Source organism: Oryzias melastigma, linkage group LG16, assembly GCF_002922805.2.
Source record: "Oryzias melastigma strain HK-1 linkage group LG16, ASM292280v2, whole genome shotgun sequence".
In the NCBI taxonomy this organism is placed as follows: Eukaryota; Metazoa; Chordata; class Actinopteri; order Beloniformes; family Adrianichthyidae; genus Oryzias; species Oryzias melastigma.
In genome coordinates this window covers 15,699,078-15,718,961 of record NC_050527.1, presented here as the reverse complement: position 1 = coordinate 15,718,961, position 19,884 = coordinate 15,699,078, and the positions used below count along the sequence as shown (strand labels likewise).

General features: G+C 36.7%; 1 protein-coding gene across 1 annotated transcript in view; it reads right to left on the bottom strand.

The window, feature by feature from the left end:
* The window catches only part of LOC112143316 (F-actin-uncapping protein LRRC16A), a gene marked incomplete in the record, with an annotated part of 61,541 nt that extends 44,608 nt beyond the window's left edge, over positions 1 to 16,933 (bottom strand). Inside the window, 2 exon segments of the mRNA XM_024267190.2 lie at positions 11,105 to 11,202; positions 16,435 to 16,933. Coding sequence (XP_024122958.1) covers positions 11,105 to 11,202; positions 16,435 to 16,474 — 138 coding nt within the window.
* Positions 16,934 to 19,884: the final 2,951 nt, after the last annotated feature.

Sequence of the window (19,884 nt, the reverse complement as noted above, 5' to 3'; positions counted from 1 at the left end):
TCTCCATTCATTTCTATGCAGAAATTTGCATAAATTTGCATAATTTGCATAAAAACCATAAGATGCAGTATTAATTTTTAAAGAGACCACCCATCTCCTCAATAAGCTGATCATTTTGATACTTGAATGGCAGAAATCGCATAAAGTATGCAGGAGATATGGATCGCCGAAAAACGTACGGAAGAATAAGAAGAAGAAGAAGAAGAAGAAGAAAAATAAGAAAACAGAAGAACAATAGTTTGATTGCATACTGCAATCAAACTAATAATAATAAAATATAATAAAGAATTACAACAACATACTCTGATTGCTTTCAGCAATCAGACAATGATCGAGAGGAAAAAAAATATTTAGAAATAAATGTGGATGGGAGGAATTCAGAGGCAATGAAAACCCCATGGAGCCGACAGCCTCCTTTAACCATCCAAAATGCTTACTCAAACATATAGATATGAATATTATTTACAAGAAAACATTAAACTGAATAATCAGATTTGGATTTAAATCCTCTGATTCAGAGGCTTTATTTGTACTTGAACTAACACAAGAATTCCATAAAGGTTTCTCCTGCTGGAGCACAACCAACCTGCAGAGGGTCCTTGTGAACTTTAAGGCCACAGTAGAATCACAAAGGCTCATTCATTCATCAGCATGCCAGCTGGACACAATGGGGAGGAGGTGAGTGTATGTGTGTGTGAGAGGGTGTAACCGTCAGATTCTCAACCAACGTTTCCACGTAGATTAAAGACCATAACAAGACAGAAACATTTATGTCTAACAGTAACGTCTGAAGAGCAGCAAGAGAAAGAACTCGACAGAGAACAGGAGAAAATGCACATAAAGGCAGAGCACAGTGGGCCAGGAGGGTGGGGATTACAATCTGGGCCGATTTTGGCATAGCACACACTTTCCATTTACACTGATGAGTCAACATCAGTCCACTCAAATCACACATATACTTGTTGTTGACCAGCAACAGAAGGACCACAAGAAATTCAAAAACTGGTCTTTATAACATCATTTTGTTAATAAAACTGTTTTTAGTATCTTACAATAATTATTTTTAACCAAAGGCAAATTTATTAAACCAGAATTAGCCTTTCAAACACAATCAGAAAAATCACAGTCAGCTATGCATTAAACAAACAGCCTGGTCCAAAAGTTCTAATTTTGTGTTAAATGCACATTTTTGAAAAGATGGGTTCTTTTTTTTTTGTTTCTGGACAGAACATTAAAATGCACAAATAAATCGTTTATAAACATCTATAGATTTACTAAGTTATTTTTCTGAGTGTTTTGTTAGACATTTTAGGTTGGGGTTGAGAGGGGCTGTAAGCTAGCGGGTGAGAGTGTAAAAATAGGATGATGGGAAATGAGGGAAGGCTTACTCCGTGTCATTAATTCAGTTCACAACTCATAGGTGAATGTCTAATGAACTACTGCTATTTTGCAGAAACTGTCCAAGAAAATGATTTTTTTTTATTCTGAGTAAAAACTGGATTATTATAAGTTAAAAACCGCAGGGAACACTTTTAAAAATGATCAAAAAAGGATTGGAGTGGTACTTTAAAGATGTTAAACTGCCAAAAACTATTAAAACCAAACATCACTATGTGACATTGTCCAAGTTAGGCAACGTCTAACTTCTGATTTGAAAGTAATTCATTAAAATAAAAACTCTAGCATTGTTTTGGAAAATTCTGTAAGTTAAAGAAGATGCTTGTGGGTTTAAATTAGGTTTTAACTACGGCAATGTTCTTTAAGTGAAAACCCAACGTAACACCATGCTTGGTTCTGTCACATCTTAGCAAACCCCTAATTTTACTTCGACTTTGGCCTAATTTTAGATCCCAACCAGAGTGTAGCCAACTTCCTGAGAATGTGGGCTAATTTAGGTGCTGGACACATTTAACCAAAGATTTTACCACAGAGGGAGCAAATCTCTGAATGAAAAACATATGTATGTTGTTTTTAATCTGCCTGTGGTCTACTTTTACCCCATATGAAGTTAAGAAATTAAGACAATTACGCGTTTTAAAAAAGCAACAGCTTTTTTCTAAAAAAAATAAATAAAAAAAACAGCCTTTTTAATAATGCTTTATGTTGAAGATTATCAGAACCCATTTGATTTATTTATTTATTTATTTTTATAAAAAGACCTGATTAAGCAACATTTTGCCACTGTGGCTCATGAACACTAGTAAAAGGCATAGGATTGACCAAAAGCCACTAAAAACTAAGCAATATGTGAGCAATCTTGAGCCAGGACAAAAATGGCAAAACCTTAAACCGGTCAGTTTCCTTTAACTGATTCAGACCAGATGCAGTACCTAAAGTTGTTTTGCATCACCTTCATGTCTCAAAAGCCTTTTTTTCAGTTTTCCACCAGTTTGAGCAGTCTCCTCTGCCAGACTTTATTGGAAAACAATGCATGTAAATCCTCATCTTGTATTTCTATGCAACCTTTTTCCTATTTTTGATTAATATTTAAAGAAACTTGTCCGAAGCCCTCAACCGAGACAGAAAAACAGAGCAGCTGACTGCATAGCGTAAACTCAGCAGGAGGACTACGACCTGTTTGACACATCTCTTCTGCATGGCCGGCTCTAAATGTCATCCTCATTATGTTAATGGTCAACAGGCCACAACAACAGAAAACACAGAGGATCTCGAAAGGAAATTGACTATTAATGAAGAAAACGCTTACATGTTTTACAATGAACTCGAACAAGGCTCCAACAAGGTGAAGTCTTATCATCATAAAAACCTAATTTGTAATCATTACAGTTCCATGCAGTCAATGTACTTATGCTAATAACGGATCTCAGAAAAAAAGCAAACACTGGTGACTTCAGAATGATTTAAACCATGGGTGCCCAAAGTGGGGCCCGGGGGCCACATTTGGCCCGCCAAAGGTCATGTTTTGGCCTACCAAGTGGTGGAAATGGAAGCGGCAGAGTTTTTAATTAAAACACCTTAACCGTATGGTGTTCCAGAACTCTATCAGTGAGTAAGCTGCAGGCCAACATTGAGTCATTGATAAAGTCAAAAGACCAGCTCCCCATCTCTCATTAAGATCCCAATTTGCTGTTTTTATTGGAAGAAAGTTTGTTTGTGCACAACAATTGTACTTTCCATGCTTCATCCCTTGAGGAGGCTACAGGAGCCTTAATAGAACTGCAAGACATACCTGTGTTCCCCTTAAGATATTGCAGGTTCTTTCTACCACCCTCCACAGTTCCAGACAACCCAACAACGTACAGCACCTGCACCGGTAAGCAGTAGGGGTGCATGCGACTACAATTTAAGAGACTGAACACCAGAGCTTGATTGTTAATATTAACTGAAAAACTTCAAGCTGGGACTTAATTTTACATGAACTGATGCAGGTTTAAGGTGCTTACATAAAATAAATGGTCTTCTAAGCACCTTCTTGCCTACATTATTAAAAGAAAGAAGAACTACACCGTTGACCTCTGCAGGTCCTGTTTGATGTTAGGAGCACTAGACAACACATGAAAATGAAACTGCTGGTTATACCCTCTGCTCCTGCTGTCATGGGGGAAAATGAAGCTCTAAAGCTCAGCCTACACACAGTCTGATTCTACATCAGCACAGAGCTTAAGTTCAAAGTTTTCCATGAAAAAGGGGAACCGGAGACACTACCTGGGTTATGTTTTTGACCGTTTCTTCCGGCATAAGTAAATGATTAGCTACTAATAAGAAATGCAATAATAAACGGTTGACAGGTCATTGTCAATTTAGAGCGTTTGTTCCAGACAAAAGGTAGTTAAGTAACAAATGATAGTACTAAACATTTTTTAAATAAGATTTGACACATTATGATCTGCCAAAGATGTTAAAAACAGTGTTCCTTAAACAGTGATATCCTCTCAAAACCTGCTTCACAGCTCATCTACCAACAAAAAAACACTCTTTTGTAGGTCCAGCTTAAAGTCCAAGTCCAATCATTTTTTGTTCTATTAAAAAAATTTCCAGTGGTCTTTTAGTTATGATTATGCAGTTTGTTTTTTAGAAAAAGCAAAAAGTCCTGTCATTTTCTTAAACCTAGTTTATGCAGACCAGAGTTCATAACAAACACACTTCTGAGTTGCGGGCGGGATCATGGGCATGGAATAAGCTTGTGTTGATATCCTGTCAACTTTGTTTACACGTTCTCTCGCTAGCTCACAGCTCCTCACACCCCCAAGCTTACATTAGCGGGGCTACAAAAATAGGGGGCCAATATTGGAGCTATCCAGTGGTACAATTTTGAGCCAAAGCCCAACTCACCTAAGGAAAAGGAAGACATTCATTGAACTATTTGTCTGCGAATGGATCACTGGAATGGAGGGAAACAAGGAGCTTGAGGCTTACTCAGAGAATTTGGGACATCACAAAATAGACCTTTTTAAAGTGCGTTTTTTGTCAGTTCCTGATTCACCATAATTTAAATAAACAAATGAAATGAACTTTAAATCTTAATTTTCTTTAAAAATGTCCTCTATCGTCAAAAAAATGCTAAAAGAACATGTTAAAAACACAGAAAACCCAAATTCTATTGGAGTATGTTTTTAACAACAACAGTCTAATGCTGGCTAAGAAAACCTGTTTGTGGGCCTTGGAGGAAAAAAAAAAAAAAAAAAAACATGCCTTCCCTCGTTCCAAGTGATGTATCACGAGAAGAAGTTACCCATTTCCTCTTTCCTGTAAACATCACCTGCTCATGTCACCTCTGATACCCATCGGAAATTTGCAGAAAGGTGGTTCACACGATCTGTTTTGGTTTCTTAGAAAGTCTGACAAACAATACAGATAAGGACATAAAATAGAGGACACAGGTGAACGACTCCACACTACTGTTGTTGTAGCAATAAAAGGATTGTAAAAGTCCCACAGGAGCTACTTCTCATAACCATGTAAACACAATAAATACCCACTTTCACAAACCACAGGTTAAGTATAACTGGTTCTCAATTATACCTAATAACTACACAATTAAGTTCATTCTTTCGACTACTGTAACTTTTCAACCATTTATGTAGTTAACGTAACTAAAGCAGATTCAAAAACAAAGTAAAGCGTCAAGCGTGGCACACTCTTTGACATATTGTAACTTTTTTTTTTCATATATAATTTTCTTTATTAAAAAAATATATGGATCTTAGACCTAAAAACCCATTCTAATGACAATCATGTTTTGGTGTTTTTAACGTGGTCTTGTGGGATTTTTCTCATGTTGGAGGACACATATAAGCGTTTATGATTAAAACTGCCTTTCTTAATATTTCTTTATTGAATCAGGAGCAGGTGAAAACCCATATGAAAAAGCTCAGGCTTGTTAGGGTTAAAGTTTCCCTTCTCTGCTACAATTCTGATCCCTCCTTTGCATTAGCGTCTTCATTTTCCTCATCTGAGCTTCCATCTGTCCGGCTGCATAGCTCCAACACTGCTCTCACCATTTTCTTTTTTTTTTTAATCACTTTATCTCAAATAAGTTCTCAAATATTCAAAATAAAGGTCCTACACTTAAGTTGCATGAATGATTTATTTGAACTCCGCTTAAAACACCTCTTTCATTTCCCCCAGCGCACATCTGCATAAACGCAGCAAAAAATGTTGCATTTTTAGGATCTTTTTCTCACATGAGAGGAAATTGTACTACTTATTCAAGTTATTGAGGTATTTTGTGTGTGACTTTCAAAATAAATGTTTGTGAATCTGACATTAAATCACATGTGTGACTATCGAAGTACACAAGTGACTTTGCAATCATCTCTTTGAAATAAAGGCACACAGATGCATGCCTTAAAGAAACTTACGGTATATCTATAGGTTTCCTCGATCCTTGTGTAGAGTCACGAAACAATCTTGGTTATGACTTTGGGATTTTCAAATCAACTGAAGTGAAAACTTAACGATCTTTTGAACTCATTATTGAAAACAAGAATAAAAATATGAAAATACCTAGGAACTTTTTTTTGAAATAACTAAATTTTTTAAAAATATTATCATGTCTTGTTCTTGGTAGTTACTATTCATTTTTAACCTCTACATGCCTGTGTTGTTAATTTGCAATGTACCATTAAATCGAGGTCTTCACTTAATTGAGCTTAAAAAACACAAAAGAATATTTTTTCTAAATAATTGGAAGTAAAGTCAGGCATGAATGGGTTAAATCAAAAATGACAAAGGGAAAATCGAATGGTTTTCGGACTTCAAACCATGAATTCTTAAGCATTTTATTTTATTTATTTTTTTTGCCCTCAGTTCTGTTTGGCACACTTTATTAACCACTTAACCCCCTCCCTCTTTTCCACTTTTCCCATTCCTATGGGAGTGTTTGATAAAGTAAGGTTATAATAAGGTTATAACCACATCCTTCATGGCCTCCATCTTCAAAGGAGGGAGATGACTGTAACTATCAGGCTTTAGTGTGCTTAAGAGACGCATCCAGCCCTGCAATGCTTCACTCTCTGACTGAGCAAAGGATGGAAGCCTTGTAAGAATTTGACAAACTATGGGAACATACTATACTTCCCATTTCATTATGGGTGTGTGCTTCAAGTTGATCATAAAACTAAAAAGACTGAGGCTAAGTAGGGAAAGAAAGAGGGTTTTTAGATTACATTTGGCTGGAAGTCAAAAGTGTGCAACTATTATAGAAAAGTCTATGTATTTTTTATAAAGATAAGTCACCGGTAGTCTTAAGTATTTGGAATGTAGTCTCTGTACTCCTTCAATACACACAAATGACTTCATATTGTTGCTCAACTGCAGCTGAAATGTCCAGTATAACTGCTTAATCCCCTTCATCACTTAAGGAAAAGCCTGGAAAAGACGATCTTCATGAGCAAAATCTGTGACCTTCTTCCTGTTTTCAAATTTCTGAAAAACTGTTAAATTCTAAAATCTCTGAGCAATCTGAAAACATCTCCTGCTTTCATCGTGTCTGCATTAAACAACACTAGAAAGTTACATTTACATGATAGGTTTGTTTTCTCTGAGAGCCACTTCCTTCATAATTGGCCGTTCAAACAATCGAGTTTATTTGTTCAGTTCAGTCAAGCAGAGCCCTGACACAGGCTCTGGTTGAAAACCTCAACTGCTGGACTGGAATTCCTCTTTTCCCAGTACTGACGCCCACGTCTCTGCTTTGTTTTGCCTTTTTGTTTGCACACAAGCATCAGTGTCCAGCTCCCACATGGTGGTATTGTGCTCACAGCCACATCAAATTATTCTCAACCTGAGGACTAAAAAAATAACTACATTATTTAACACCATCAGGCTCATGGATTACACAGGTTACCTCAATCGGTGCTCTAATAGTTTCTTTCTGATAGAAGAGTTCAAGATATGTTGGGATACTTTCTGCTTCCAGAGGGCTGCTCAGTGACGATGATAACAAAGAATGTGAAGCTGACGTCAAGTCTGGGTCTGTTTGGACACTGTGTTGTTTTCTTGCTAACCGATGCCTTACCCTGTGCTCAAACTATGAGATTGAGGTTCAACATAATCACTGAAATTCTACCGACATGTTTTACTCCATCTAACAAAGTGCCTTGTGTGTCCAGACCAAGGGTCACCAACGTGTTTCCTGTGGACACCAGGTAGCCCCAAGGACCACACAAGGTGCCCTCAAGTCTCTTCTAAAAATAGCACAACTCACTTGTGAGCTGCGTCTAAAATTTAATTTTATTCTGTTGCTATATATTTTTTTTTTAATAACACGTGCATGTACATAGATTTAAAAATTAAAACGTCTTAAAAATATGTTCATGATGCATGAACTTTAGATAGGTTTAGGTGACCTCGGACCTACTCCAGTTTAAAAATCATTAATTTTGTTTTTTTTATAATTACCGTATTTTTCGGACTATAAGTCGCACCGGAGTATAAGTCGCATTTTTTTCAAGTAATTTATTTTACAAACTGGTTGAAAAAAACGATATTATATCATCCTGGAAGGTAAGTTATAACATTCATAAGTGAATAGAAAACAGGCTGAATATGTGTCAACACATATTCACATATTAGCATCATGAAAAAAACAAAAAGGTGTAGCATTTATATAACATAACAGTTTTATTTAACTATAGCCTCGAGAACTCATCAACTTTGTTTCTTTACTGTAATTAATTGCACGCAATCTCACTCCATATCACTAAATCCCTTAAATTCTTCGTCCTCTGTGTCACGTCTGAATAACTAAAGTAAATAAAGTAATTGCATAGGTCACCATAAGAGGGCACTCTAGACTTACGGTCCATATCTCATCTCATTAAAAATTCGTATATAAGTCGCACTGGAGTATAAGTCGCAGGGACATTCAATCTATGAAAAAAAACGCGACTTATAGTCCGGAAAATACGGTACACAATTGATAAACATGGTACAACATAGAGAAAATGGGACATTTTTCCCATGAAATGTAGTGATGTAAGAGATCATCTGAAAATGTAATAATTACTGAGATTAATAAAGTGCTAAATATTGAATTTTGTTTTCTAGCTTGTTGTCATTGTTGATAATTATGGTGAGAAATCAGTGTTTTTGCATAGAGGAGTATCATTATTCATTATTGATAATGTTTAACTAACTATATTTAAGCAAAATTTGTTATTTAAAAATGGTAGCCCTTCGTATGACTCAGTACCCATGAAGTTGACATCAGTTTCAAAAAGGTTGGTGACCCCTGGTCCAGATCATGTTGTTCAAGAAGAATGTGTTAACAAAACTAAATATTTTATGGTCCTTAAAGATTATTAAACATCATAGAACTACGACCTTTACTGATGAGATAAGAATGAGGTGACATAAGGCAACATGAAACGACAGGAAGCCACATGAGGCCACATGAGAGAACATGAGGCAACAAGAAATGACATGAGAAAACATGAGGCAACATGATATGAGACCACACAAGCCAACATGAGAACAACATTATTTTTAGTTTTAAGCATTATCCTAAATATGTAGAAGCTGATTGCCTTGAGAAGTACTTCAAAAACAACAAATTTGGATATTTATTGCTTGAAAAGATCCGCAAAGACCAGGACATGTCCTCCACAGTAAAACAAGCAAGCAAAAGACAATCCTGTTAAACTGTTGTGACAGTGAAGTCCCACTCCAACTAGATTTTTTCCTTTGGTAAAATCCTTCTCAGTGATCTATTAATCATGATTATGACGTTTTTAGCAAAAAGTCTGTCATTTTTTAAACATGTTTGTTGAAGAGCTGCAAGAGGTTATTAGAAATTCCCTTTTGGGATGTCGGTGTGAGTTTTAGCATGGAAGTTTGCCTCGCCAATTTCCCAGCATGCCTTTGTTTACACCCTTTCATTACAGTCTCTCACAAGCCCAACCTAACATTAGCATAACACAAAAAACCATTGACCAATATCAGCACTGGCCAGCCAGACAATATGGGCGACAGGGCAGCTCAGACAAGGAAAATAAAGCTGTTAATGGATCCATTTGTCTGCAAGTGGAGGATTTACAATTATAACAGAGAAGGAAGACTTTGGCCTGTCCATGGCAGTGTCAGAATCACAGTCCCGAGCATCGGGTTGTCATCTTCTCCGGATGCAACACTATTTGAATAAAGAAATACTTAAAAACTCTGTTTAAATCTTAAATCTTTTATATATCCTCCATCAGCTGAGGTTTCTTCATTTTTTAGGAGTCTTTCCTAACTGAGAAGGAGGGTCTAAGGGCAGGGAAAACCAGTTTAATTTAGTCGGTTTGGTTTAGCAATCAGCTATTGTTTATGTTTTATGACTGATTTTCTGCTTCTGTACGATCACCGGTAAGAAGCCCAATGAGTTTATCGATTTGTGATTATTGGGCTATATAAATAAAATTGAACTGAATTGAATCACGAGGAAAGTTCTACAAGAACATGTTAAAAACCCCAAAACATGATTTTCATAAGAGTGGGTCTTTAAATTGTTTTGGTCAAAAGAACCATACGGTGAAACCAACGAACCTAGTTACTGACATTCTCATAGCTTTTATTTTATTGAAAAAATAAAACTGGTACTTTTCGTAAATTTATTAATAAAAAGAAAACAAAAATTTTTAGGTAAAATCATGATTATATATATATATATATACACAGTAAAATACAGACTTCTGAGGATGTATTTGAACTTGTTTAGGCCCTGCTGCTTCTCATCTTAGCATCTACCCTGATCACTTAGTGAGTATAGAGGATGTGGAAAAGGAGCTAATGACTCTCAACTCTTTCTTTGTGTCCCCAGACGACAGGCAGAGTTAATTCATGACCTTAATGAGCTAAACACAACCTACTGTTAATAAGTTGCTTCACAGTTTGAGATGATTAAATCCTGGGGCAGAAATCTCAGCTGCACAGATCCACCCTTAGAGCATTTGGAGCCTCTTTTTCTCTAATTGTCTTCCACAAAATTAAAAGCTAACGGGCATGGGACGGCAAAACAAGAACCACACACACACTGCAGTCCACTACCCCTTACCTCCTCAAAAAGGGCCCAAATCTATTATTAATAATCTACTGAGTATTAATTATTCGGTGGGGAATGGACTTGGAGTTCTATTGGTAAAAGTGACCGTTGGAGCTGGTATTCCCTAAAGAGCTGAAAACTCCCAGAAAACAGCTGTTTAAGCAGCAAGAGCTGCAACTGTCTAAATAACAGTAATGGGAGCGTCCAACTTCAGAAGCTAATTTTATTCATGGGACATGAAGACAACAATAGTGTGTCAAAACCGCAATGAGCTCTGAGTTTGGACTGACATTTCAATCAAATTGTGTTAATGGCAATTTCTTCTAAAAAATATAAATAAGGAATCTAGGTTTCCACATGCAGACAGACAGCATTCAATTTACAGGATGATAAAATACCTAAAAAATACACTTTATTTCAGTAAGAATTCATGAGAAATGTTTGTCATAGCAGAATTGTAATTACTGCAAACACACTTCCCTGATATTTCTCTTTATAAAATATGTTTTCTGTCTCTCAGCTTTAAAATATAAGAAAATAGTAAATCAGTGGTGACAGAACTGCAGTGATTTTGTCATATTTTTAGTCTGAGTGGTGTGAAAGCTGCTGCTGATGACTTACCAGCACTCTGTTCTCCGTCTTATCTCCCTTGACCTCCATCTTGACTCTTTTCCTCAGGGACAGCTTCACCTTCCTCCCCACAGAATCCCTCACGCTCTCTGCACAGAAACAAAATGACGAGCAGTCAGACTTCAGGTGAAGAATCTGCCTGGAGTGCATTTCTACCCTTGTAAGTGGGAAGAAGGGAAACCTAAACCAGACAACAACTGAATATATTGTTTTTGCATCATCACACTTTGAAGTTTTTGCCATAGGGAGGGATATGACCTCTCATAACCTGCAGATGACACATTCCTTTGAAAGTTCAAGTTTTAATACAAAATGAGAAAATAAGTGTCCTTTTACTTTGTGTTTATTTAGCTAAAAGATTCCAAATTATGATTTTATAGCAATTTTCAGATGCACGAAAATATAGAATCTGCAGATTAATCTAGACTGTTAACTTGTATGAATATAAAATAAATCCCTATAAGCATTACACAATGGACATAATGCAACTTTTTGGTTCGTATTTGTCAAAAAAAAAAAAAAGGCAAAAAATAACCTAGTAGTAAATAATTCTTTAAAAGTTTGAGCAAACTCAAAATGATGGGGATCTCCTCAGTTCAGACATCAAGGCTGTCAACAACCAGAGAGCTGGCTTAAAGAGTTGATTGGGGTCAGCCACCTCTTTATGCAGCTCACACACACACATATATATACATACAAAAGCAGCTGACATACAACGATCTGTGTAAATGTGTCTGGCACGCACAGGGATTCTGCATGCGTACCTCGGAATGACCGCCTGCAGGCCTCCACACACCAGCATCAGATCAAAGCAAAACTGATCAGTAGAAAAGTGTTTTTTAAACACCATCTCTACAGGTTCATATCACTGAAACTCAGAACTAACATTTTGTTTGTCTACAAGAATCACTACTTTTTTAAAAAAATATATTTTAAAAATGTAGACACCAGCTTTAAAAAAAACTCAGCAGGCTCTGGTCCCTTCATATAGACATCTAGAGCACTAAAATGTGTCATTATTCTCTTCATTTACTAAGACTGACAGAAACAGGCTGTCAATAAGTGTACCAACGCAGCAGAAAATGTGGAGGAAGGGGAATAAATGGGCTTGTTAGAGCTCAAGCTACTAATTCTCCTGCTTTAAACCCACTCATCTATGTAATCAAGCCAAAACCAGAACAGATGATCCTCTTTATGAGGATGGACTGGAGACTACAACTCAACTCCAGTTACTAGAAAAATCTACTAAAAAATCTTGCGATGTGTGATACTAGTGATCGATATTGCAATGACGATATGGCTTGTAGCAAAACAACTAATACATCATTTCACTGCATCAGTTTTATTTAAGATTGATCAGAACTTCAATTATACTTCCAATGATCCAGGTCTACATAGAAGGCGAGTATCTAGCATAAAAGAGGTCCATCTAATTGGTCAAATGTGAAAAGTAGGCTGATATATTGGTGCCAATATTGGTATATCGGCCATTATTTGCAAAATTTACAAGCCAGAGAGGAACTCGAAGAAGAGCCTTCAAGTTTTGTCTGCTGTTTACAGACAAAACCAGGAGTCTTCCTCGAAATATGGATTTCATGTATCAAGCTGCTCTGTCTAAAACGCAGCGACTAAAACTCAAATGTTTCACATACGGTCACAGTAATAAAGTTACACACACAATGGATTCATGTTTATTATTATATTTAGAAAATACCAGTTTAAAATGGTTGTGTCATTTTACTTTATTAATCTGAAACGCTGGACAAGGATAAAGTTAGCGTCCGTTTGTTAACATCCACTGTAGTGTTAAAGGTAAAATGTTCTTCCCAAAGTCTACATTTAAACCGCCTAAAGACAAACTAATGGAACATATTTTTATGCAAAACATGTTTACACTAAGCCCCATTGTTCACAATTTTTTTTTTGGTGTTTACAAACACTCTATTTCACAGTACTTTATTTAATTATTATTATTTTTTAGTGAACTTGAAGGCCTATTGCTTTCGTTTACAAATAACGGCCACTGAATAATGAAGTTAAGTTTATACTTATATTTTGATAGGTTTTATTTGGGATGCATGTTTGTACTGTTCTTGACAATGTGAAGGTTATTGCAGGAAATATTTAACTTTGTGTTATTCTAGACAAGGGTTTCAAGCACAATCTCACAAGGGGACCAAAATCCAAAATACACCTTAGGTCGCGAGGATAAACATTATCGAACACTTGAAAACAATTTCTTTAAAACTTTCAAACTGTAACTTTTGACCATAATTATGAACAAGATAAATAGCATAACCTGCGATAGTGCTAGTGTGAATGCTATAAGCTAAATTTGGCCGCTGAAGATGCAAGTGCTTATTGCTAAAGATGCTGAAATTGATAGCTAAAAACGCTGAAGCTAATAGCTGAAAATGCTAAAGCTGATCGCTGAAAACGCAGAAGCTAAAAGCTTAAAAACGCTGAAGCTAATAGCTGAAATCACTGAAGCTAATACCTGAAAATGCTGAAGTTGATAGCCAGCTGAAAACCATGAAGCTGAAAGCTAAACATGCTGAAGCTGATAGCTGAAAACACTGAAGCTGATAGCCAACTAAAATGTTAGTTAAAAGCCAAATTAACCTAAAAAACTAAAAAAAAATAAAAAAAAAATAAAAAAACTTGGGTTAGCCAAAACAGCTAGCATGTAGCTACTATATTAGCTGAATGCCAAAATAGCTTCAAAATATCTTAGAAAATGCCAAAATAGTCTAAAAAGCTAGCAGCAAACGTTAAAAATGTAACGTTTTAACATGATTATGAATAATAAAAGGGCAGGAATATTATTCCAGAATAAATCAACTTAACCCTTAAATAGCTTTCAATATTTTACTCTCCATAAAAATATATTTGTCAAAAACGTACAAGTTATGAATAAGCGCAAGACAACATTGGGCCATTAATAACAATAACAATAAAATGATCTGGAGGGCCGGATAGAATTACCCGGAGGGCTGAATCCGACTTTGACACTTGTGTTCTATACATTTAAATATCAACTATTGGTCACAGTTGTAGGGAAAATATTGGTTACTGGTATCGGCCGGAAAAAAAGATATTGGCCCATACCAAATAAAAGGTCTTTATTTAATTTGCTAAATACATCAAGCTATCATAAGAATGTTTTTACATATGTAAAACATTTATGGTAACCACTCATCCCAATTTGAGGCATCTTTTGTGATAAATGTATTACACAGGTTTGATATTGCGATGACAATACCTTTGCGATATATTGTGCAGGCCTAATCAGAATGTACCAAATTTGAACCTTAAAGTTCAAAAATTATTTTTTTTTTAAAGAAAAAAACTTCTTCCACTCTTTGACCTCATCATCTCTGCATGGGTTTGCTCACAGACAGACACTCGTTCACTAGGAATAACAAGCACACATGCACTTTCAGGTCAAATGCATGAAGGAATGCGACTGGCACACTGTGAAACTGTTCAAGCGGTTCAACAGTCTTTCCATTTTCTCTGTTTTAAAGCACCATGAAACCAGAATCTGCTGAAAACTGAAAACTTGAGGCTAAATGAGTTCATTCCATTAGTCTTTTCTCCCTAAAACCACACATTTCTAAGCTTTATCTGAACTATTTTAGTGTTTGCTACATATTTAACCCACCTTTCACTTGGTTGATGAAAGATCTAATTTTATTGCATTTTCTCCAAAGACTTTGCTCGGCATAGCATGTACTCCATATCAGCAGATAAGACAGAAATATCCTACTAGCACTAAATGCTCTGTACCAATCACATTTCTGCTCCATCACGCTCAAACTCTTTACTTGTGCTGAATGCCACGAGTGATGACGCATACATTCTGCTGCCGGCTCAGACACAATAGCAGGCTCTGCTGCTCCAAACAACACCTCATGACATGAGATCACGGCACGCTGAGGTGCACGGGGAGAACGTCTGCAGAAGTGGGTCAGCACGACTGCACAAACTTTGAGGGAAAATGTCCTCTGAGGGGGGAAATGCAGTAACCACATTTGTGCTCCATCCAATAGGACACCTGTTCAGAATTATTTTACCCTTTTTCCTATTTTTTTATGTTAGATTTGTAGAAAATTGGAGCCTAACCAAATTGTGACAGTATGAAAGGCACTTTAAAATAAAGAAATATGAATAAAAACTGTATGCAAATAAAACTGTCAAGAAATGTCTTCAAGTTCCACTTGAATAATCTTTTGATCTATTGTTAAAGTGCATGATTATGTCATTTCTATCAGAAAACTTGTGTTGTTTTCCACAACATAGTTTCTGCAGAGCGGCAGAAGTTCTTTAGAAATTGCCTCTGAGTTATGGGCGGGACTGTTGCCCTCGAGTAAGCTTGCCCTAATATCCCATCATCCCTTTGTTGATGCACTTTCCCACTAACTTACAGCCCTGTCATAACCCCAACCTAACATTAGCAGTGCAACAAAAAATGGTGAGCAATACAGGAGCGACCCAGCCATTCAGTTTTGAGCCAGATGAAAGCTAAAATGAGGAAAATTAAGACGTAAGTGGTTTACAAATGGAAGCATCGGAGGAGGGAGCTTGTGACCTACCCACTGTAGCGCCTACATCACTGCTACAAGATATTCCCGCCTGCATTTTTTCTTCTGCTCCTGATTAAACAAATACCCAAAAATGTTATTTTAATTTTATTTTTTTCTTAAATATCTCCTCTATCATGAGAAAAATGTTACAAGAACATGTTAAATACATAAAAAAAACCTTATTTTCATTGAAATAACAATTCCAAACCCACTTGACAGAGTTGCAAGAGCAAATGTCAAAGGTCAGATGAGGCCCAAACTGATCCTTTTTAATTCAAAATTCTGATCACAACTGTGCATCTTAAAATTCAGAAGTCAATGCTGTTTTTTGAGGAAACAAATCAGGGAGGGATGGTGTTTATCAAAACAAAGAACAAGGCAGGACTTCAGGGTTGTCCACCCTGCAGACTCAGCTCCAGAGCAGAGAAGTGGCTGACCCAAGCTTCCTGAAGTTCTTAACTCTCCAGCCCCTCCGTCCAACAGTCTGCAGTCACTAAACATTAACAGTCAGTCAGCACCTAACGGCGGTGGTCCATGTTGAACAGCCTCCCTGCAGCTGAAGCTCTCCTGTCCTCCTGTGAGGGAATCACGCACTTTCAAAATAAAAGCCCGGTGGCTTTGATTCTGATTGAAAATGAGAAAATAGGAGGATAAATGCTGAGAATGTGATTGAAACTTGTCTCAGTGACAGTGATTGTCTCTGTGAGAACACATGGCTGAAATTTGGTGTCTTACCCAGCAGCTCTTTCGAGACCTCCGACACGTCTTCGCTCATTTTCCTGAAGACAGAATACAAAGTAATCCAGAACGGTTATCTAGCTCATGGGGGAGCCTCGAGGAATGATGCAGAGAGAGGTGTAGGGGTGTCAGGTGGTGGTGGTGCCTCCGCCGCAGCCGGTGTGTTGTCCCGGTTACATGCTCCTCTGCTCTTATTGCAGCGTCCGAGCGCTGAGCCCGCCGCTTTCTGGCCGCATCTCCTCCCGGTTCAACGAGCGCGAGGGACGTAAGGGGTATAAAAATATGAAGCTCGTTCAAAGAGGAGCTAAAGTCCTCTAGAAACCATCCTAAAGTCCGGGCTTTCGCACTAGTGAAAAGGCCAGAGCTCCACGCACGTCCACCGCAAAAAAGCTGTTTTACAGTAGCAGCCAATGAAGTGCGGAGCCCCTCCCCGCGCGGTGATGCCACACACAGGGAACCGATTTGACGCCGAACCGCTGTGGCGTGACGGTAGGGGGCGATAGTGAGCGAGGCGACATGTCATTGAGCCACTTTTATCTGCGACTCCTGGGCAGCAGCGACCTCTAGCGGTCAGGAGAGTGCCTTACATCGATTGGAGGGAAATCTCAAAATTCTCTAATGAAAATTGTGTTTTTGGAATTTTTAACTTGTGGCTTTTTTCTCATGATTTATATAAAAAGTAAAATTATAATAGCCTTTCTGAGTATTGTTTTATTGAAGTCGTTGTGAATCAGGAGCAGACGAAAAGATGCAGGTGGAACAAAATGAACAACAGCAAGCTACAATTTTTTTTTGCTCCATTTGGATGCATCCACTTTTAGACTACCTAGTTTCCTTGTCCGAGTTGGAATCTATAAGCTCCAATATTATTCACCCTTTTGTGCTGCACCGCTAATGTTATTTGGGGTTGTGAGGGGCTGTACGCTAGGGGAAGAGTGTAAATAAAAGAATGATGGGAAATGAGAGCAAGCTTACTGTGCATCAACAGTTCAGCCCACAACTCAGGCAAATTTCTGATAAACTCCTGCTGTTTTGCAGAAACTATGTCCGTTTCTTTTGTACAGCATTGTCATAATTAAAAGACCATAAAAACATTTTTTCAATAGATCAAAAATAATTGTTATGCTAATGATAATTCCTAAATAATTTTGATAAAAAATATTATCATTAATTTGTTTGTATGTACATTTTATTTTTTTCTTAATCCAAAAGTAAATACACTTTTAAAGTAAGACATTTGTCTTTTTTTAACCAATTACAAACACAGACATTCATAGATTCGTTTTGTACTTGCAGAGTGTCAGCGAATTAGCACACAATCCTTCATTACATTAGAAAATCAAACTCCACACAGAAATATCCCAACCAGGATTTGAACCAGGGCCTTCTCACTGTGAGGCCAAAGAGCTGACCACTGCAACATTGTGCAGCCCAACCTCGGGATGTCTTCATGAAAGTCTCCCATTACAATCACAGTTCAGTTACAAGCCAATCGAGTAACTCCTGTAAGTGATATCTAAACAATGACACAGACGACAAACAACTGCAAAAAGAATGTCATTGGTGAGACATTTGCAGGCCAAATATTAAAATTAGACTTCAGCATCTCTTAAATTTCATATTCCAAGTTTTCTCCATCAACTCCACCACATTGACAATGAAAAGCAACTACGGTACTAGTACTCCTGTATGTTAGACTTCACAGACAACTGTACTCATCAATTTGATCAGATTCCAAAGAAGATTCTAGAGTAAAGTCTAAAGAATCCAGGATTTATCTTTGGACATATTTGTCTCTCTTTGAGTTTACCTTTATATTTTCACCATATACATGGCAGGATGACACAAACATTGACTTCTCATATACAGTCTATGGACATGATTAACACATCAAATCAACAATATCTGTCTCCAATATGGGACGGTTGAACAACGTAAACATTGGCACAAATGATTAATGCAACTTAAGCACAGTTACTAAACATAGATCCAAAGAGGAACATTTTAATTTCTTTTTCTTTGAAAATCACAGAAATGAACATTGTTTTTTGTTCTTGTTTCAAACTAAGATAAATACGTAAATTACTTAATGTCCTTCATAAAACTATTTTTATTTTTAAGTTGATCCCTTATGATCAGTGACACTGCTAGCAATGTTTCATCTGTTTTTTAATTTTATTTTTATAGCTATTTATATTCATAGGATTCCACATAAATGATCCCAAAAAAGCATCTTTTATTCAGCTGTTAACGCAGGCCCACATCACATGTCTGACACTTCAATCCTGTGTTCTTCCTTATTTTGTCCACTAGAGGACAGCCCTCGACTGCGTGACACTAACAGCCCTCTTGCTCTGTCTTGTCCACAACACAAAGCTGACACACCATCACACAAAACATAGGACGTGTCTTGTTCCACTGTTAGGGCCTCTATGGTGTTAATAGCACATCCCATGTGGTCTAGTTAGAACTCCTTAAGAACATTAGAAAAAAACAGAGTCTGCATCAGTAAAAATTTAAAACGAGGTAAATCAAGAGTCATTTTGTAAGTTAATAAATCAACAAGCTGCTGAGAATAGCGTTAAAAGGGAATGCTAACTATAATAAAGTCTGCTCCTGCCTTCACCTGTGGTAAGAGAGATTTTACACTTAGATTAGCATCAATTGTGTTTCTGTACACAACCAAAAGATAGTGACTAAGCACTGTAATGACAAACAGGCGTAGAAGTAATAAGACTATATTATATTTTATTATATTTATTTAGTTTGGTCAGTTATAATATTGATGTTTTTCATGTTCTATCAAAATGTTCATAATTGAAAAAAAACAACTCCTAGACTTAAAAGTTGATAAAAAAAAAGATTAAAACATGTCTTAATTGTTCAGTTTTTTACTATGTCCCATGTGAGTGAAAAAAGAAAGACTTTTGACTTTTTTATGCAACCTGAATTTAATATATAATAACAAAAGGTAAACATTCTCAAGTACATTGGTGTCAGTTTCCAATCCCAAAGAAAATGAATACATTAAAAAAAGGAATCATTTTGAAACAAATACCTCAAAGACCCCGAAAAGCATCACTGAAACCATTTTTAACCAAAACAGTAAGAAAAAAATCATTATCCCTCATTTTGTAATTTTTCTAATTTTACTAAATCAGCATTAATCATTGTACAGCCAGTGACTGACTGACATTTTCTCCAAAGAAAAAAAATCACCAGTTAGTAGAAAAGATGATTAAAGTTTGCTATGTATTGCATAATTTAGCAGTTTTGGTTTTTACACATACATGTTCAGCTGTCAGCGTTTCTCAAAAGCAGAAAAAAGACCAATATTTTTTGTAATTGTGCAAAAACAGACTTTTTTTTTTAACTTGTCCTGTCCAACAGCTGAGCCAACAGATGTGGGCTGAGAGCTTCTTGTGTTGGGCAGATTTTACTGTCACA